This window comes from Scomber japonicus, chromosome 10 (genome assembly GCF_027409825.1).
Source record: "Scomber japonicus isolate fScoJap1 chromosome 10, fScoJap1.pri, whole genome shotgun sequence".
NCBI classification, from domain to species: Eukaryota; Metazoa; Chordata; class Actinopteri; order Scombriformes; family Scombridae; genus Scomber; species Scomber japonicus.
The window spans coordinates 34,948,479-34,970,855 of NC_070587.1; the positions used below are offsets into that span (position 1 = coordinate 34,948,479).

Below are 22,377 nucleotides of genomic sequence, written 5' to 3' on the forward strand. Positions count from 1 at the left end.
TAAACAGAGTCAGTCTCAGTGTTGTAAGATGGAAGTTTGAACACAGTTAAAAAATGAACTTTAGTCAAGTTGATCAAAGCTGTTCAACCAGTTCTGACACTTCCTGCATTTTTCACTGATGATGAGATTAAAATCAAACTGCTGTTGGTTTTACCTGCTAATCGCTAACAGTCATACATGTAAATCGTCATAATATAAATGTAGTTTAACTTCTTTACAATATCTGGAGAATATTTATACCAGCAAACATCAAACAGGTATTTTAAACAGCCAATCAGCATGAAGAAACATTTGAGCTGCAGTCAAACAGTGATACAACACAATGTGATCAAAGTGATGGTGTTCATCAGACATTTACAGATTTCTCTGGTAGGATTCTCACCTGCTGAACTCACTTCAGGTCAACTTACAGACACTTTCCACCTTCACGTGTAGAGGAAACACTGGGAGAGAAGAAGCTGCTCATTCTCCCTCGTCAGTCCTGCTGTCTGTGAGCATTTGATCTGAGGACGCGGTCACATCCTCATAACTTCACATTCCAAGTCTAAACAACATCAGAGTGACGTGAAAACCAGTCTAACCAGTCAGTGTCACAGAAATCACACATCACATGTAGTTCTGCTATCTGTCCACTAGATGGTGGTAATGAACCATGTGATCATCGATAAAGTAACCAGGTTCCTCCTGTTTATACTGACTAGTAGTATAAACTGAGTCTGAACAGGAGGAATAAGGCTCAGCAATAATAAGAGTTGGTAAGATGATGAATTCATAAATCTGTTAAACTAGATTTAAAAGCAGCATCAGGTTTGTTAAAATGTATATTTAGTATTTTTGTTGATTTTATAGATAAATTCAGACTGAACTCCGCAGCAAGACAGCATGGACGTTACGCCCAGTTCAATATAATCAATATATTAAAAAAAGATCAATAAGCTTCAAATGGCTTCACTGCATTGGCTTCCCGTAAAATTCAGAATAGAATTCAAAATCCTTCTCCTCACCTTCAAAGCTCTCAATGGTCAGGCTCCATCATATCTTAAAGAACTGATAGTACCTTATGTACCTACTAGAACACTGCGGCGGGCAAACACCCTCTCTACTTTTAAGAGTAGGCTTAAAACTTTCCTTTATGATAAAGCTTATACTTAGGGCTCTTAGAGCTCTTAGCTTATGCTGCTATAGACTTAGACTGCCGGGGGACTCCCGTGATGCACTGAGCTCCTCTCTCGTCCTCCCTCTCTCTCTCTACCCATCCATCTATATCCATTAACATTCATGTACTATTAATGCATTCAATAACCTAAACTTCTTCCCCGGAGTTGTCTGTGCTTTCTCGTCTCATAGGTAATCTGGGCCTGGAGACGTCCGGATGACGGATACCAGTCCCGGACCTTCTAGCTTCATTGTTGATTTTCATTGTGCTTCTCTCCTCTATCCTTCCTTTCTCTCCTCTCAACCCCAACCGGTCAAGGCAGATGTTCTCCCACTCTGAGTCTGGTTCTGAGGGTTCTTCCTGTTAAAAGGGAGTTTTTTCTTGCCACTGTTGCTCATGTGGGAATGTTGGGTCTCTTTAAATGAAACCTGAACAGTTCGGTTTAGAACCTGCTCTGTGAAGTGCCATGAGATAGCGCTGTTGTGATTTGGCGTTATACAAATAAAGATTGATTGATTGATTGATAATAATGAGGCACCAACCTGGAAAACAGGGAAAAGGTAGCCAATTGGTTTAGTCTTCTTAAATATACCGAGCTGTCTGGAATTTGGATCTAGCATAACAATTTGATGTGCTATGTGCATCACACCTGTGAGCAGTGAGTCCATCTCTTTCCTACACTCACTGAAATTCAACCTGCTGATGAATTCAGGGTAGCCAGGTTCTAGGCTCTGTGCTAGGGAAAAATAGACAATTCTATACAAGGGTTCTCCATTGTTGACTCTGGAACGAAGGGTTAGATTGGCTTGGTGACGGTGCAGGTCACCTTGTAGTGTAGCTCGGGCAGTACACTAACCTAACAAAATGTGGTCACAAATGAAAAACTACATTTTGTTGGTTGAAACAATGTTTGTCCACATTATGTTTAAGCGATCTGAATGACTCAATGTTTTCTAGTTTTATTCTGTTCAGGATAAAATAGTTTGTAAAACTTTACATAGAGTTTTTTGGTTACATAAGACAATGTTACTTTCATACAGGCAGGTAATTTAAAGACGCTTTCATGTCAGCATGTGCACAGGATAGAGATATTTACCAGAGACACAGGTATTGATTTTGGCGTTCATTCTGTTGTAACATGTAAAGGCTGAATCGACCAGCAAACCAATTTTCCAAAGAGTCAATGGATTGTTTCAGGCAGTTTTTATAGCAGTTGAAGCTGCCAACAGACAAGTCTGAAGCTGCTTCAGTAAAATCAGTAAGATCTTTGCCTCCACTGCATAAACGGTACAGAACACAGATCTGATATTTACTGAAATACCAACATTGGCCTAATCGCATAACTGATATATCGATGCAAACCTGTCGTGTATCACTGTGACTGAGACTCAACAAGGAGGATGATGCTTCATAAAATCTTTATTATAGATTCAGAAATACAAGCTAAGATAAAGCGTATCAGTGATCACATGAAGAAGAAAGAAAATGCAAAAAAGTAGGAAGGAAACTTAAGTTTGTATAGACTCAGTTTGGTTTCCTCTGCAGCTACATGATGGGGTAGCAGGGGTACAGGGCGATGCCACACTGGTTGTTCTTGTTGCGTGACATTTTGATGTAGCCCGCTTCTCCATAACCAGTTCCCCAGCTGGATGAAAAGCAGGAAAAGAATATGAGTAAAGGAAAAATCAAAGTTTACATCAATAAACACAGCAAAGTCATCAAGAAAAGGGTCATAATGCATAACGAGCAGAACATGAGAGAAATGTGTTTAATGCGTGTCACCATTAAACTTCATTTAAACCAGTCTACTACAAAACAATCTCCCCTATATATGAAAATCACTTATATACTGAGAAGAGATCATCACTTAACCTCTCAATCCAAACACACTGTGGGGATTCTGGGAACTTGTTATGTTTTTAATGTAATAATTGATGTGAAATGAAATTCCTTATTCTCTTCTATGCAGAAATCATTTTGTGGCTTAGCCCAACTTTGCAGTCTGTGTTATTCATTGCTTTAAATACAAGTAGTTGAAGAATTTAGAATCAATGTCACCACGGCGTTCATGTCAGCAAAACACTCAAAATCTGAACAAAAATAACTCTTGTCCTGACCTCAGTGTTTCATTTTCTCTTTGTCCTCCAACAAAGCCAGAGTGCTAAAGATCATATGGGGTGAGGAACATACAGGACCCAGCTATCTTGTCCATGTGGGCCCCAGAAGGGTTACATTTGGGCTGCAAATATGGGTCCCAAGTGGGTTTGTCCACAGTTTCCATGGTGGCCACACGTGTTTGTCCATATGGGTTTCAAGTTGGTTCTGACTGGGTTTCAGGTGGGCCAAAGTGGGTGAGACCCATATGTTTGCCCATATGGGGTATAAGTGGGATCAGAATGGACCTTAAATAGGGCCCACTGAGCCAACCCACATGGGCTTCACATGTGGGGCCCATGTTTCTGAAACAATATGGGGCCCATACAGTTCGCCCTGTTCATGCCCATGCCCATGCCCACGCCCACGTACATCCCTTATGGGGCTCATACAGTCAGCCAAAGTGGGCTTCACAATACTGAAACCATGTGGGACCTGCAAAATTTGCCCAGTTCAAACAACATGTGGGGCCCACATGGGCATGCTAGCTGGGAAGCTATATGGACTGAGTTTATATCGTGTGTACTGTGTATATTTCTACCTGTTCTTCACCAGCCAGTAGTCTTTTCCGTTCTCCGTGCCGTAGCCCACAACTACGACCGCATGGGTCATGTTATGTGTGCACATCGGGTTATCGTACACTCCTGAAATGACATCGTCATCACATTTATGTATTTTATTCTTTTTAGAAGAGAGTAGAGTAGAATAGAAAGCTTTATCCTTGTTATATATTACATTTAGCCATATCATATATAAATACTATATTAATGAGATTACAGGTGCCACTCCATTTTTGCTTTAAAAACAGATATATAATATAATATATATAGTATATAATAGCATAACATGGAGGGTATTGCATATGAATAAAATAAATAGAAAAATAAAATAAAAGCAGCGGTCAAGAGTATTGCAGTTAAACATGTAAAGACATGTTTATGCCGAGATTTACTGAATTTTTACTCAATTTTGTATGAATTTAGCTATATTCTGATGTTTTATCTAAACTTGTATTGATATTATTACTGGGATCAATATACTGTAGCCAATAAATCCCTATCCAGCTGTAACCTTAACAATTACACCAGTCCTTCTCATGAGAGTTTTAACAATTTGAGCATTTCATATAGTGTAGGTAAATATTATTAAGATGTAATGTCATTTTTTCCTCTGCAGAAAAGATTATAATATGTAATTGTACTCTTTCTGTGACTTTTAGCTCCCACTCCTCTAAAAACAAAATAATAACATGTAGATCTGTAACTCCTCAGCTTGATGTAAATAAAGATGAGAGCCTGTGCAGCTGATGATGATGTGTGAACATACCACCCTTGTAGAAACTAAATTTGTGTGAATTTGAGTCAATCGCAACTGCAATGGGTCCGGTGGTGAAGACTGCCAGTTTCATCTCATACTCGTCCCCTCGAGGCCGGCAGGTGTAACCAATCAATGTTGCAACATTGTTGTTGCAGTTGTGGTGGCATTGTCCTTCCTGAAATAAGAGGACAAACTGTTTTTATAGTAGAGAATTTAAAATGGATGCTATTAAAGAAAGTTGTTTAAACCCCTCAACAGGACCCCTGTTTAATTTCTGATTTGGAGGCTTGCTGTTCTATCAGACTCCCAAATCTCAAAACTTTATTTAGAGAGCAAGAGTAGATGTAGTCTAATTATTTATTTATTAATTTTAACTTCTGGAACATTTTTTGAACTTAAATAATTGGTCAGTGTGCCAGAAATAAAACAGAAAACTGAGGCGAAGAGTGAGAGTTCTGCTAAAACGTAATGCTCATTTTTAGCAGGAACAAGTAGGAATCCAGTACAAACTCAATTATATAGTTAGAGAAGTAAAACACTGTAAAAGGAGGATCATTTCACTCTATGGTGCTCTAATAGTTGCCTTTTTTGATAAAAATGTGTCTAAAGAACATTTTTGTTATTTTTAAGTGCCGCTCTCCAGGTTAAGATGTTGTTATGAGTTTACAACCAAGGGAAACCCGCCTTCATTGCAACAAGGGTTTTAATTTCTGTCAGTCCGATGACAGACCTCTGCTGAAGAGGTCATAAACACCATGGAAGCATCAAGTACCAAAATGCATTTGTCGGTTACAGAGCCATAGTTATTTGTTGTCCAGTAACAAAGCTCAAAGTGATCTAATTAGTTTCACATAGTTTCTCACTTGTCCTAAAATCAAGCTTCATGGGTTAAACTGATTGATACATTGTTGACCAGCAACATTGAACCAATTACTTACTTTTCCTTTGTATGGGTATGAAGCCTCAGACTCGATACCGTTGTCCTTGATGTAATTGAAGGCATTTGTATACCAGCCACCGTTGCAGCCGTGGTTGTCGTATTCCCATGAACAGTCCACCAGGTTTTGGGGGCTGAGGTCTACCAGCTTCCCTGTTGTCTTGGCTAACTGACCCTCCAGGGCGCCGACAGTAGCGAAGGCCCAGCAGGAACCACAAGAACCCTGGATTTAAATGACTGTTGTTACTGTAATATCATGGACACAATGCATCACACCCCCAGTATGAATCTGCTGCTGCATTTAGCTGAAGATATTGTAAATGCTTTATGCATCACTTTATACATTCCCACATTTAGAAACTCATGATAAGTTTGTATAAAGAGGTTAAAGGGCTCCAATAACTCTTTAGGTGGATGTGGTGTTGGTGACGACTTCTTCTATGAACAAACTGAGTCGAGAAAAGTGGAACAGGATGAATTGTGTGTGTGCCTGTGTGTGCGTGTGTGTGTGTGTGTGTGCGTGTGTGTGTGTGTGTGTGTGTGTGTGTGTGTGTGTTTGTGTGTGTGTGTATGTGCGTGTGTGTGTGTGTGGGGGGGGGGTACCTGATTCTTGACACGGGTCACACAGCCATGCTCTCTCCAGTCAAAGGTGTCTGATACATTGGCATTTGGAAAAGTAAGTGGCGCCCTCTTGAGGTCAGTGGGAGGAGTGAGCTTGCCAGTGAACTGATGGATCTCCTCTTCTGTCTACAAGGAAGTTGTTAACAAAGGATTCATTCTCCTAATTAATTCTTTGCTGTTTTGTTGATACTATTATTTAAAAGACATTTAAATAATCTGCAAGTTCTCATTTCACTTGAGCTCTCTATAAACATCTATAAACGTAACCATAGTTTATGATAAAAAATAATTATATATTTGTTTATTTTTATGCTGAATTTTGAGGGTTTTTCTGTCTTTTAACATGTTGGAAATTTGTGTTTTCACTTTAACATGTGATCACTTGGATGTCTATAATCCACAAATGAATCATATCGCATCATAAGATGTTAAGCTTCTGAGCTGAAACTAGTCATAATGTTTTCTGCCTGTATCCGTCTGACCTTTCAGCATCATTAATAACATTAATGATTCTCACCATGTCTCCCATGAAGTTCATGCCCAATTCATAGGAGTGAAGCCCCATGGAGGCCTCCAGGTTGTGCATGGTGATGAGCATCAGATTCTTCTCCCACAATCCCCTGCGGTGTGTATTCTCCACCTCAACACACACACACACACACAAAAGCATACAGAATGAGTGCACAGGGTCAAATACTGTGTAAGTAAAAAGTAAGCAGTCAGATTGTTTTGGGGGAAAAAATTACAAACATTAAAATTGACAATTTAGCAAGTAGCATTTTTTAGTCACATACCTCATCCTGGTATGTCTTCTCGTTGGTTTTCTTCCACATATCCCAGTGGTCGTCCAGCTGTTTGCTGTCAAACATGGCTGCTGCCCCAACACACAGGGAGACAAGGAGCAGGCTCCCCAACATCAGGCCTGTAAACATACACAGAGAAACATGGACCACATGGCTTTTCACCAAAATTCAAGTCTAAATCTACGAAAGAAGTTGGATATCTAACCAAGTACATATTCATCATCTTAAATGTCTAACACTTCAACATATAACACAAAAAGCATCAGATTGTATTAAAACTGTAAATTAATTTAAGAAGAAGGTTAAACTTGCCTTGATCAGTCAGACGCATCATTGTTTCTTTGTTGAATCCACTGCCACAGTGCTATCCTGGTTCGTATTTATCAAGAAATTGTCACGTAGTCTTTCACAATTCTCCCTCTTTGGAAACAGAAAGCTTTTGGTAATCACATAATATACACAATCAGTTTGGTAATCACATAATATACACAATCAGTTCGGTAATCACATAATATATACATTCACAGTTTGGTAATCACAAAAAGAAAATTGTACTACTAAAACTACTGTCACTACTGTTACTACTACTAAAACTACTGTCACTACTAAAAATACTGTCACTACTAAAAATACTGTCACTACTAAAACTACTAAAACTACTGTTACTACTAAAACTAGTTACTACTAAAACTACTCTCACTACTAAAACTACTGTCACTACTACTAAAACTACTGTTACTACTAAAACTACTGTCACTACTAAAACTACTGTTACTACTAAAACTACTAAAACTACTGTTACTACTAAAACTAGTTACTACTAAAACTACTGTCACTACTAAAAATACTGTCACTACTAAAACTACTGTTACTACTAAAACTACTGTCACTACTAAAACTACTGTTACTACTAAAAATACTGTCACTACTAAAACTACTGTTACTACTAAAAATACTGTCACTACTAAAACTACTGTCACTACTAAAAATACTGTCACTACTAAAAATACTGTCACTACTAAAACTACTGTCACTACTACTAAAACTACTGTCACTACTAAAACTACTAAAACTACTGTTACTACTAAAACTACTGTCACTACTACTAAAACTACTGTCACTACTAAAACTACTGTTACTACTACTAAAACTACTGTTACTACTAAAACTACTGTTACTACTAAAACTACTGTCACTACTAAAACTACTGTTACTACTAAAACTACTGTTTCTACTACTAAAACTACTGTTACTACTAATAAAACTACTGTTACTACTACTAAAACTACTGTTACTACTAAAACTACTGTTACTACTACTAAAACTACTGTCACTACTACTAAAACTACTGTTAGTACTACTAAAACTACTGTCACTACTACTAAAACTACTGTCACTACTACTAAAACTACTGTTACTACTAAAACTACTGTTACTACTAAAACTACTGTCACTACTAAAACTACTGTCACTACTAAAACTACTGTTACTACTAAAACTACTGTCACTACTAAAACTACTGTCACTACTACTAAAACTACTGTCACTACTAAAACTACTGTCACTACTAAAACTACTGTTACTACTAAAACTACTGTTACTACTAAAACTACTGTCACTACTAAAACTACTGTTACTACTAAAACTACTGTTTCTACTACTAAAACTACTGTTACTACTAATAAAACTACTGTTACTACTACTAAAACTACTGTTACTACTAAAACTACTGTTACTACTACTAAAACTACTGTCACTACTACTAAAACTACTGTTAGTACTACTAAAACTACTGTCACTACTACTAAAACTACTGTCACTACTACTAAAACTACTGTTACTACTAAAACTACTGTTACTACTAAAACTACTGTCACTACTAAAACTACTGTCACTACTAAAACTACTGTTACTACTAAAACTACTGTCACTACTAAAACTACTGTCACTACTACTAAAACTACTGTCACTACTACTAAAACTACTGTTACTACTAAAACTACTGTTACTACTAAAACTACTGTCACTACTAAAACTACTGTCACTACTAAAACTACTGTTACTACTAAAACTACTGTTACTACTAAAACTACTGTTACTACTAAAACTACTGTTACTACTAAAACTACTGTCACTACTAAAACTACTGTTACTACTAAAACTACTGTTACTACTACTAAAACTACTGTCACTACTAAAACTACTGTCACTACTAAAACTACTGTTACTACTAAAACTACTGTTACTACTAAAACTACTGTCACTACTAAAACTACTGTTACTACTAAAACTACTGTTACTACTACTAAAACTACTGTTACTACTAAAACTACTGTCACTGCTACTAAAACTACTGTTACTACTAAAACTACTGTCACTACTAAAACTACTGTCACTACTACTAAAACTACTGTCACTACTAAAACTACTGTTACTACTAAAACTACTGTCACTACTAAAACTACTGTTACTACTACTAAAACTACTGTCACTACTAAAACTACTGTTACTACTAAAACTACTGTTACTACTACTAAAACTACTGTTACTACTACTAAAACTACTGTTACTACTACTAAAACTACTGTTACTACTAAAACTACTGTTACTACTACTAAAACTACTGTTACTACTACTAAAACTACTGTCACTACTACTAAAACTACTGTTACTACTACTAAAACTACTGTTACTACTAAAACTACTGTTACTACTAAAACTACTGTCACTACTACTAAAACTACTGTCACTACTAAAACTACTGTCACTACTACTAAAACTACTGTCACTACTACTAAAACTACTGTTACTACTAAAACTACTGTTACTACTACTAAAACTACTGTCACTACTACTAAAACTACTGTCACTACTAAAACTACTGTTACTACTACTAAAACTACTGTTACTACTAAAACTACTGTTACTACTAAAACTACTGTTACTACTACTAAAACTACTGTTACTACTAAAACTACTGTCACTACTAAAACTACTGTTACTACTACTAAAACTACTGTCACTACTAAAACTACTGTCACTACTACTAAAACTACTGTTACTACTACTAAAACTACTGTCACTACTAAAACTACTGTCACTACTACTAAAACTACTGTCACTACTAAAACTACTGTCACTACTAAAACTACTGTCACTACTACTAAAACTACTGTTACTACTAAAACTACTGTTACTACTAAAACTACTGTCACTACTAAAACTACTGTCACTACTACTAAAACTACTGTCACTACTAAAACTACTGTTACTACTACTAAAACTACTGTCACTACTACTAAAACTACTGTCACTACTAAAACTACTGTCACTACTAAAACTACTGTCACTACTACTAAAACTACTGTTACTACTAAAACTACTGTCACTACTACTAAAACTACTGTTACTACTAAAACTACTGTCACTACTAAAACTACTGTCACTACTACTAAAACTACTGTTACTACTAAAACTACTGTCACTACTAAAACTACTGTCACTACTACTGAAACTACTGTTACTACTAAAACTACTGTTACTACTAAAACTACTGTCACTACTTCTAAAACTACTGTCACTACTACTAAAACTACTGTCACTACTAAAACTACTGTCACTACTACTAAAACTACTGTTACTACTAAAACTACTGTTACTACTACTAAAACTACTGTTACTACTAAAACTACTGTCACTACTACTAAAACTACTGTCACTACTAAAACTACTGTTACTACTACTAAAACTACTGTTACTACTAAAACTACTGTCACTACTTCTAAAACTACTGTCACTACTACTAAAACTACTGTCACTACTAAAACTACTGTTACTACTACTAAAACTACTGTTACTACTAAAACTACTGTCACTACTACTAAAACTACTGTCACTACTACTAAAACTACTGTTACTACTAAAACTACTGTCACTACTAAAACTACTGTTACTACTGTCACTACTAAAACTACTGTCACTACTAAAACTACTGTTACTACTACTAAAACTACTGTTACTACTACTAAAACTACTGTTACTACTACTAAAACTACTGTTACTACTAAAACTACTGTTACTACTACTAAAACTACTGTTACTACTAAAACTACTGTCACTACTACTAAAACTACTGTCACTACTAAAACTACTGTTACTACTACTAAAACTACTGTCACTACTACTAAAACTACTGTTACTACTAAAACTACTGTTACTACTACTAAAACTACTGTCACTACTAAAACTACTATTACTACTAAAACTACTGTCACTACTACTAAAACTACTGTTACTACTACTAAAAATACTGTCACTACTAAAACTACTGTCACTACTACTAAAACTACTGTCACTACTACTAAACCTACTGTCACTACTACTAAAACTACTGTTACTACTACTAAAACTACTGTCACTACTACTAAAACTACTGTTACTACTACTAAAACTACTGTCACTACTACTAAAACTACTGTTACTACTAAAACTACTGTCACTACTACTAAAACTGACTCCCTTTGTTCATGTGAATGAATATAATGTGGATCATAGAAATATCACGTATTGTCTTTGTTGATGTTTGAATGCAGCTCACATAGAGTAAACCAACAATCATTCATGCACACTTTTACACCTATGTGCAATTTAGAGTCTCCAATTAATCTAACCTGCATGTTTTTGGTCAGTGGGGAGAAGACCAAAAAGCCAGACCAAAGCACCAACAACTTGGACCTCCTTTCGTCCCTGTGGAGCCAGTTAAGACTCTTTTCTGTCCTGCAGTCTGGAAACAGCTCACACAAACATTTTATACTTTCAGTCTCCACAAACAGCAGCTACCACAAGAGTTCAGCCTGTCATGTACACATTCATGTAAAGTCACATATTACTGCCTGCAGACACGTTTCCTGTAACATGCTAAAGAAGGACTCCATATATGGTGTCATGTCTTCTTTTACAGCTTCCTGTTCTCACATTCAATTCCTCCTTCTAACAAACACTTCTTAAAATCATCATGTTTATTCTGAACTTAGTGAGACATCTGACTTAAACCAGAACAATGTGCTTACAACATAGAAAACATACATAAGATCAAGAGTGCACAAACAGTTTGACTCAGAAAGCAGGAACCATCTAAGAGCCCAATATGATCCATGTACTTTATTTTATTTTGAATGCAGACTTATTTTACTCTAAATAATGAAGGATGATGTTTTTACTATCAGAGTAGTCAGCCTGTTATTTCTATCATGTGTTTAACAGAGTGTTAATCAGCAGCTGGAGGACAAAGGGACAAAAAACACCTCACAGTTTTTGGAGGCTGTGACTCCTGAACTGAGACACACTGGCTGGCTGTACTCTGATCAACTCTGAGCATCTCTGAACCACCTGACCTGCTGATGAAGTCACAAACAGCCTGCTGCTCTAGTCTAGATGAGTTACACTGCTGAGATCAGAATTGTGGATCAGGACAGGAAGTCATTATCAAACAATGGAGATTTCATATTTGAATTATATTCATAAAAACATTACGGAGCTTAAAATGGAAGCAGGTTGCAGACTACTGGAGCCAGTTGAGACTCTTTTCTGTCCTGCAGTCTGGAAACAGCTCACACAAACATTTCATACTTTCAGTCTCCACAAACAGCAGCTACCACAAGAGTTCAGCCTGTCACATACACATTCATGTAAAGTCATGTATCACTGTCTGCAGACATGTTTCACCTCCACAAACAGAGTCATGTCTTTCACCCCTTTCTATTTTTGCATTCAGTTTTCGCTCTTACCGTTAAATATAAAATTGTGGTCATCATGTTTATTCTGAACTTTTCTGTTTCTTCTTTCCTAACAGATGAGACTAATTTCATCTCCACCAGACAAACTGCATGAACTTAGTGAGACATCGGATTCAAACCAGAACAATGTGCTTACAGCCTATAAAACATACATAAGGTCAAGAGGTCATCATGTTCTTTGAAGGCAGAATTGATCATTTCAACACATTTCTACACTGGATTCATCATCATCATCTTCTTTTCTTCCCCTCCACTTAAAAAAAGTTTTTCTTCTTGTTTCTTCAGTTAAACGTTTTACGTTTGTTTTCACTGTCATCTCAAAGTAGAAAGTTTCTAGAAAGCTCACGCAAACATTTTATACTTTAAGTTTCCATCCAACACAGCAGCTACCACAAGATGTGTCTCTGTTCATCTTCCTGTTCTCACATTCAGGTCCTCCTTCTAACAAACACTTATTAAAATCATCAGATGTATTCTGAACTTTTCTGTTTGTGTCATCTGCTCTGAGACTGTGGAGATTATGAGGCATCACTGCAGATAAAGAACAAATCTGTGGAACAGAAAGCAGGAACCATCTAAGAGCCCAATATGATCCATGTACTTTATTTTATTTTGAATGCAGACTTATTTTACTCTAAATAATAAAGGATGATATTTTTACTATCAGAGTAGTCAGCCTGTTATTTCTATCATGTGTTTAACAGAGTGTTAATCAGCAGCTGGAGGACAAAGGGACAAAAAAGCGTGAACACCTCACAGTTTTTGGAGGCTGTGACTCCTGAACTGATACACACTGGCTGGCTGTACTCTGATCAACTCTGAGCATCTCTGAACCACCTGACCTGCTGATGAAGTCACAAACAGCCTGCTGCTCTAGTCTAGATGAGTTACACTGCTGAGATCAGAACTGTGGATTAGGACAGGAAGTCATTATCAAACAATGGAGATTTCATATTTGAATTATATTCATAAAAACATTACGGAGCTCAAAATGGAAGCAGGTTGCAGACTTCTGGAGCCAGTTAAGACTCTTTTCTGTCCTGCAGTCTGGAAACAGCTCACACAAACATTTCATACTTTCACTCTCCACAAACAGCAGCTACCACAAGAGTTCAGCCTGTCACATACACATTCATGTAAAGTCATGTATCACTTTCAAACAGACATGTTTCACCTCCACATACAGAGTCATGTCTTTCACCCCTTTCTATTTTTGCATTCAGTTTTCGCTCTTACCGTTAAATATCAAATTGTGGTCATCATGTTTATTCTGAACTTTTCTGTTTCTTCTTTCCTAACAGATGAGACTCATTTCATCTCCACCAGACAAACTGCATGAACTTAGTGAGACATCGGACTCAAACCAGAACAATGTGCTTACAGTCTATAACACATACATAAGGTCAAGAGGTCCTCATGTTCTTTGAAGGCAGAATTGATCATTTCAACACATTTCTACACTGGATTCATCATCATCATCTTCTTTTCTTCCCCTCCACTTAAAAAAAGGTTTTCTTCTTGTTCCTTCAGCTACCACAAGAGTTCAATCTGTCACGTACACATGCAGTTTATTCTGAACTTTTCTGTTTCTTCTATGTTTCATATTATAAAACATACAAAAGGTCAAGTGCACAACCAGTTTGTTTCATCTGCTCTGAGGCTTTGGAGGCTGTGACTTGTTGTGAATTAAGGATATTAGTATCTATAATCTATATTAAACTTGTGATCAGGGGCACCACCGGAACATTTCTGGAAATTAATTAGATACAATAATTACCGTAATTCAAATTTAATAGACTTGGACTGAATCAGTCAAATATCTTGAAGTTCATGAATTCTAGGCGTCAGGGAACCAAGAATCTAAATGTCTTAATTGTGTTTAGATTATTGTATTATCCTATTAGGAATAAAAATGGAAATGTGTAATTTGGACCTTAGTCAGCAATAAGCTCTTATATTTATCACCAGCCTGATCACAATGAAAGATGGTTTTAGCCTACTTTTTCAGATGGAGACCAGTCAGCTGGAAGCGGGTCGGGATGGAGCGAAGTCAGACAAGATGCGATTCTCGGCGAACTCCGCTGGACCTAGTCGGTTCTGATGGTGCAGGTTCCTGGGACGGCTGGTCTTTCAACCACCGAGGCACAGGGGTCGTCTCTTCAAGACTGTGGTGCTCAGGATGCAGGCTGGGATTTAGATGAGCGGATGCTGGTTTAATTAGCTATTGTTTTAATAACTGTGGATCGACTGGCCAGGCGAAATAACAAGAGAATAAGAGGATGAGAAAATAAGAGTAACAAGAGAGAAAGCAAGCTTGAAACAGATGCTTTTGTTCGTGAGGGTGGGGACTAATTTTGGGGGTTTGTCTTTTGTTTTCTCTCCTCCCCACTGAAGAAAAAAGGGGGGAGAGATGTGAATTAGTCCCTGGTATATTTTTAATTATAAATTAAAACCTAATTCTTTAATTTCTCATCACTGCTGTCACATTTGTACACGTTAAAGAGAATGCATCCTTCATTTTGGTCTGTTGCTGAGGAAGTCCAGAATCCAAGAGCACAGTGAACAGCCCTGGCCAAGGTTGCTCAACTTCTGTGCCAGTTTGTGACCTGATATTGTTTAGTGTGTTGTTGTGGGCAAAACTCCAACATAAAAACAAAGTGGAAAAACACATTTTTGCTAAGTCATGTTTCATTCCAGTGGACACCAAGACGAGATGGGTGTAAAATGTCATAAAACATCAAGAAAAATAAGGCAGAGTTTTTTCACATAGTAAAATCAATCAGGCATGACCTAAACATCTGGAACTGGATGTTTGCATGGTTTTGAGTCTCTGTACAGTTCTGAACATGCTCATGAACTTGATAGATGTATCACAGCTTGGGTAGAGAACAGCAGTGAGGTCATCACAAAACCTTCATCACAGGGCTCGCTGCAGTTTCGCCACCTACTTTATGTTCAACTTGCAAAGAAGAAGCTGCAAAGACACTGGAGTTTGTTCAAAGGTAAATTCTCTGCTAGAAATATTGTTTAAGTACTGTATGTTACCCCTCTCCTAATGAACTGATAGCACGTTTACTTGGAATGGAACTGGAGAAGACATCAGCTTGTGGATGTTTTCATGTATTCTCATTATTGATGAGCAGCCTTGAAGCAGTTTTGGTTTTGCACAAAGGACAAGTGGATGTTGCACTTGTGCCAAAAGACGTGTGTCATTCTTGTACAGTATGGCATCTTGTATCTGGTAGCCTCTTTCTTTTCATCATAATTTGGCATGTGGTCAACCATGTGCACTTCACTGCACTTCAGGTAGAGGCCTTATATCCTGAACTGGTCTGTGAGCTGGTCTTTGGGGGACACGCTGTGGTTCTGGAGACATGCTGGGTCTTTCACATTTTATGGACTCTCACCAGACACTGGGCCACATTCATCTTGAAGTGGAGGAGATCCTGGATAACTTTGGTCTGGATATTGGCCCTCTTGGCATCCAGCCTGTGCTCTTGGCTTGACCGGGCCTCAGTTTTTAATGGCTGGATTCAGAACTCACTTTTAAACCAAATCAAATAATCTATTACGCAAAGTTAACTTTGGTATTAATATGTTATATCGCTCTCGTAACAGTTTTTCATTTAGTGTACGTCAGAGACTGACCACTCAACTTATACTTCCAATCATGGATTATTGTGATGTTGTTTACCAAACTGCTCATAAATCTGACCTTGCTGCACTTAACACAGCCGACAATAGACTCTGTAGGTTTGTCCTTGGTTGCCCTGATCACACCATCACTGCACGATGTACAATAGACTCAACTGGCCATCATTGAATGTGAGAAGACAAATGCACTGGTTGCAACTTATATACACTTGGACCAACACCAAGTGTAACACCCCCCCCCCACCCGGAACGAAACTCCAGTACTGCTAAAACGTATCTATCAGGTCTTAAAATGTGAAAAATGGTGAACAGTCGAGAGCAATCATTCAAAATTAAGAAAAGTAATCAAAATGTAATCAAATGTAATTTAGTTAGTTTGAGGGTAACTTGTAATTGTAACCAACTACATTTCCAAAGTTTTAAAAGCAGCATCAGGTTTGTTAAAATGTACATTTAGTATTTTTGTTGGTTTTATACATAAATTCAGACTGAACTCCGCAGCAAGACATCATGGACGTCACGCCCAGTTCATTGAATGTGAGAAGACATATGCACTGGTTGCAGCTTATATACAAATGTATTGACCTTAATTATCCACCTTATCTACAGCAGTCTCTTATACCATCAATTTACCATATCAGACATTCTGGCCATCTCTATCTTTCTGTTCCCAATGTTAATAAATCTTTCAGCAGATTGGAATAACCTACCGGCTAATATCAGATCCTTCATTTGTTATCTTTAAGCGTGCTTTGTCTTCTGCTCTGGTTTTCATTGAAGCTGCATGAACTTTATGATTTGGTGAAGTGATTGTTTTCATTATCTGTTGTCTTCAGTTTTTTTCATTGTGGCCTTTTTTATTTTTTAATGGTTGTTTTGTTCTGATGTCGTCATGATGTTACTGTGGTCTGTCCAAATGAATACATTTCAATATATTATTGGCTATACTGACTAAATATATCTGAAGGCTGATTATTTATTTTCATTTACCTCATTTATTATTATTATTACACATTTAACTGATATTAATGTTTACCTGTATGTTTGTTTATTCTGCTGTTCAATAAAGTAAAAACAGAGAGTTGAGATGTACGGAGTCCTGCTGGTGTCAAAAACAAACAGAAAACCAAAAGCTTCAAGTTCAAACTGGTTTTTATTTTAATAATCAGATCAATGTTACAGAAGCTCGTTGTGTTTGCTTCTGCTTGAATTTTAACCAGCAATGAAAATAATGTTACTCAAACTTCTCAAAGTTATTTATTTTTTATTTATTTACATCTTCACACACAGGAAGAGACTCTCACTCAGACAGAGGACACACAGACACTGAGGAACCAAAAGACCCAAACCCAAACCCAGCATACAGAGGTTCAGTGAATGTGGTGTTGAAGGTGTGGAGGTGGATCAGTGTGTCAGAGGAGACTCTGTAGAAGGACAGAGTGCCAGCAGGACAGTCCACATACACTGCTACTCTGTTAGAGACAGAGGAGGAGGAGGAGAAGGAGGAGGAGGAGATGGGTGTTTCTCTCTTATTGTGACGGACAGAGTAACCAACATCATCAGAGCACCACAGTCTCCAGGACTGATCGTTAAATCCAAACTCACAGTCATCACTGTCTCCTTTCCTGTTGATTCTTCTGTAACTCACTGATATAGTAACTCTTCCTCTCCTCTCGACCTCCCAGTAACAGCGACCAGTCAGACCATTACTACACAGCAGCTGAACCGAGGGGTCAAATCTGTCTGGGTGATCAGGATATGACTGATCCTCCTTCACCCATGTCACCTTCCTGTTGTTATCAGACTGTTTGAGGAATCTGTGTGCTGTGTTTGTGTCCAGTGTGAGTTCACAGAAATCTGATGAAGAGAAGAAGAAACAACACAGCAGCAGTTTATCATCTGACACACCTGATGGATTTATTCTCTGTTTAACTTCTGATCTGTTGTTCATTTCTATAAAGTTTCAGGATGACACATTTTGTCAGTAATGTTTTAATGAATAAATACCACAAAGACCAACTTTGTATTTAAAGAGAAACTGACTGTGTGCTGTTTAGTTGTCATGAATCAAATTCAATCCACACTTACACTTCTTCACACCAGGTTTTAACCTGTGCTCTCCACCATGGTCCACCCTGGAGGAAGAAACACAGTCAGAATGATTTTCTATCCAACATGAGTCCTAACTGCTGTTCAACATGAAGCAGTGTTCCTCAGTTTGTCAGAGTGACACAGAAACAGGCTGAAACTCATCTGTCTCAACTGTCTGCTGGATTCTTTCACTGAAGTCTGAGAGGAAAAGACCTGAAGAAGAAGATGTGATGAACAAATATGTCCTCCCACATGATAAATCACTAGATTAAATATTGATCTCTGCATGTTGTCCTGAGGATAGAGCCAGTCATCACTTCAATATCAAAAGCAGACAAAAGGAGCATTTTTGAAGTGATCAGAGAATAAATGGAGCTTTAAGACAGCAAAACATTTGACTGTAATTATTCCATGTGTTCATTCATTTGGTTTGAATATATAATAATAATAATAATAATAATAATAATAATAATAATAATAGTTGAAAAGAAAATTGTGTCTGATAAATGAAGAAAGTTGTTTATGTCTCTTTTGTTGATCAGACAGATAATTAACAGATTTTTAACTAGATGATGAATCAGAAAACTAAATATAACAGAGAGACACACTGGACTTTATTCTGTCATCTGTCTCCACTTCAAACTTGAAGCAACATTAGCAGCCGATTATTGTTATTGAGATGCTCTTTTATGGCCAAGCCAGGTAAATAAAGATATGTCTGTGTGTATTAACCATTCAAACCTTCCTACCATTCAATAACAGATAAATATAACATTCATTTCATCTAGTAGGAATAATGACTTCACTCATTCAACACTAACTGTACAAAAGGCAGCGCCATCTTGAAAATTTCAGGTGCATGCCGGGAAAAAATGAACACGGATTCTACTTTGTATGGGCATGAGGCGGAGTCATGGACGGACGATGCGGGGAGGCTGCAATTGGTTGCGAGGGCTGGATCTCAAGGCCATTGGTCAATCAACCTGTCAATCAGGATGTAGCCACGCCCTAATGCATACCCTGCTTTATCGTCAAATATAAAATCAGGGAGGCCAAAATGTCCTAAATGAACATCATACTGCATTGAAGAAGGCTTTAAACTAGTGATTGAGACCATAAACACATTTAAAAAACGTTTACTGTGGTTAGAAATCAAGTGAGAAGTTGGTGAATTCTCCATTGACTTGTATAGAGACAGTCGCCCCCTGGTGGCCTTTTGATAGAATGCAGCTCTAAGTTACTTCTCCATTGACTTGTATAGAGCCGGACGTCTTTTTGAACACAAAACGGTCGCCCCCTGGTGGCCTTTTGATAGAATGTAGCTCTAAGTTACTTCCGCATTGGCTTCTTTTCAGTGGACAGGAACTCCCCGCCTGGATCAAAGGCAGATACACGTGACAGTTACGCGCGGCGCATCGGGATGGTGCACACGCGAGCCTGAAGACGGCAGAAAGTGCAGAGTGGAGAGAGAGCTGACGCTGCCAGTCAGAAGCTGCCAGCCAGAGACTAAGTGGTTCAATTGATAATTGTGTGCGTGCGTCCGTGAGACCTGTAATTCATATTATTTATGTTGCTAGTTCACTATCATTTGTTTTCATAAGTTGTTAATTATAGCCACCTAGCTTGGAGCTGCTTGCTACCATGAAAACATGTGGTTGTTAATTGATTAGCTAGGATGTGTAGCTATGTATTTTTCTGTAATAAGTTAGCAAGCGCACTGTTTATGCTAATTAGTTACACTGCATATAACATGCAGAAAGGTGTGTTTATTACAATTATTAAAGGTGCATTATGTCAATATATTTTGTGTATGTAATGTGGGTCAGATAATGTTTCTTTCTTTTTGTGGACAGAACCACTCACGCTTGCTTGAGCTTAATTAAACAGTCAAACTAAAGAAGAGTTGTCAGCATCTGTGTTTTGACGGACACACCTGGGGCGAAGCTAGGGATCAGAATCAGCCAAACAGCAATTTATACAGTCCTTTATTACCCCTCAGTAACACTAACTTTAAAAAGCATTATCCTTTAAACTTTATTATATTATATAGACTATAATCTATAATCTAATGATATTTAGTCCACTAAAACTAAAACAATGTACATGACTCAATTATGACTAAAACTACATTTACTGTTAAATGTGACCTGAAAGTGTCTACCTGTCTGTCCTTATGTAACCTTCTGTTTCCAGTTACATGCTGTGACCAGCAGAGTCCAGTAAAGCATTATCTAGGATGTCTCTGATATTAAACTGAGCTACTATTTAAAATATCAGTGAACAGGATCCTGAGTTCTTTGCAGTGTTGAGCTGGTTAAATGTTCCAGTTTCCTTATAGATGTTGCTATAGGCTTAAATAAGTATTGCGTACGCTGGTGCCAGGTCATTGGCATAACTGCTCCATACATACATAACATATAGATAAAACAATAATAGAGGATTTTTAGATACTTCTGGGTCATTTCACTCAGTTAGGAAGCTTCCTAAACAAAAAACACTATTCAGCCTCACCCTTAGTTTTCTACTTCACACCCACATACAGCTCTCCTCACACACATGTGGCTACAGTCTGCCTCCCCCAAAGTTATCTCTGATTGGTTAAGATTACATCACTCATAACATACTGAACATACCCAACAAACAGGACAGAAACCCACAAGAAAACAAAGGATCATGGTAAATGTAGTCATTGAATGAATCTATCTGTAGTTTAAAGAAAACACACTTCCTTTCATTTCATCTACATTTATCTATATTTTAAAGTCCTCTTCACCTACCTGAGAGTGTCCAGTCTCCAGTGTGGATCCTCTTTTCCAGCAGACAGTAACTTCTCTCCTGAGTCTCCTGGATGATTGTAGCTCAGGTCCAGCTCTTTCAGATGGGAGGGGTTGTGGCGCAGAGATGAGACCAGAGAAGCACAGCCTTTCTCTGTGATCAGACATCCTGACAGGCTGGAAATATAAAAAGGTTGATAACATAATGTTTTTAATCACATGTGTACCAGAATCCTACAGATGATGTGCAGAATAATTAACATTAATATTTATTGTCATTGTTCAGTACAACACTAGTATAGCTGCTCTATTCTGACCTGAGAGTTTCCAGTTCACAGTTTGTACTCTCCAGTCCAGCAGAAAGCTGCTTCACTCCAGAATCCCGCAGGTTGTTGTTACTCAGGTCCAGATCTCTCAGATAGGAGGAGTTGCAGCTCAGAGCTGAGGCCAGAGAAGCACAGCCTTCCTCTGTGATCAGACATCCTGACAGACTGGAAATATAAAAAGGTTAATAACACAATGTTTTAATCACATATGTACCAGAATCCTACAGATATGCAGAATAATTAACATTTATATTGATTGCCATTGTTCAGTACAACACTAGTATAGCTGCTCTATTCTGACCTGAGAGTTTTCAGTTAACAGTTTGTACTCTCCAGTCCAGCAGAAAGCTGCTTCACTCCTGAATCCTTCAGGTTGTTGTTACTCAAGTCCAGATCTCTCAGATGGGAAGGGTTGCAGCTCAGAGCTGAAGCCAGAGAAGCACAGCCTTCCTCTGTGATCAGACATCCTGACAGACTGGACATATAAAAGGTTGATAACACAATGTTTTTAATCACATATGTACCAGCATCCTACAGATGTGCAGAATAATTAACATAGGTCTTTATTGTCATTGTTCAGTACATCAGGATTATAGCTGCTGTATTCTGACCTGAGAGTTTCCAGTTCACAGTTTGTACTCTCCAGTCCAGCAGAAAGCTGCTTCACTCCTGAATCCTGCAGGTTGTTGTTACTCAGGTCCAGATCTCTCAGATGAGAGGGGTTGCAGCTCAGAGCTGAGGCCAGAGAA

The 22,377-nt window shown here is 37.7% G+C and overlaps 2 protein-coding genes across 2 annotated transcripts in view; both read right to left on the minus strand.

Moving 5' to 3' along the window:
• LOC128366601 (NACHT, LRR and PYD domains-containing protein 12-like) overlaps positions 1–22,377 on the minus strand; it is a gene marked incomplete at its 5' end in the record, with an annotated part of 148,874 nt that overhangs the window by 80,530 nt on the left and 45,967 nt on the right. The window lies entirely within an intron of this gene.
• On the minus strand, positions 2,702–16,159 carry LOC128366611 (cathepsin S-like). The gene is made up of 8 exons (XM_053327348.1): positions 16,141–16,159; positions 6,980–7,107; positions 6,703–6,825; positions 6,168–6,311; positions 5,562–5,787; positions 4,637–4,798; positions 3,852–3,954; positions 2,702–2,801 (listed from the first exon to the last, which is right to left on the minus strand). Exons 1-8 carry the CDS (start codon positions 16,157–16,159, stop codon positions 2,702–2,704), a joined length of 1,005 nt encoding a protein of 334 aa, XP_053183323.1.

What these genes read in the sequence shown, in the direction of transcription:
- LOC128366611 (XM_053327348.1), bottom strand. An exon ending in TGACCCGTGTCAAGAATCAG is followed by an intron (nt 5,788 to 6,167) that starts GTACCCCCCCCC and finishes ATTTAAATCCAG; the next exon opens with GGTTCTTGTGGTTCCTGCTG. An exon ending in ATTTAGTTTCTACAAGGGTG is followed by an intron (nt 3,955 to 4,636) that starts GTATGTTCACAC and finishes ATGTCATTTCAG; the next exon opens with GAGTGTACGATAACCCGATG.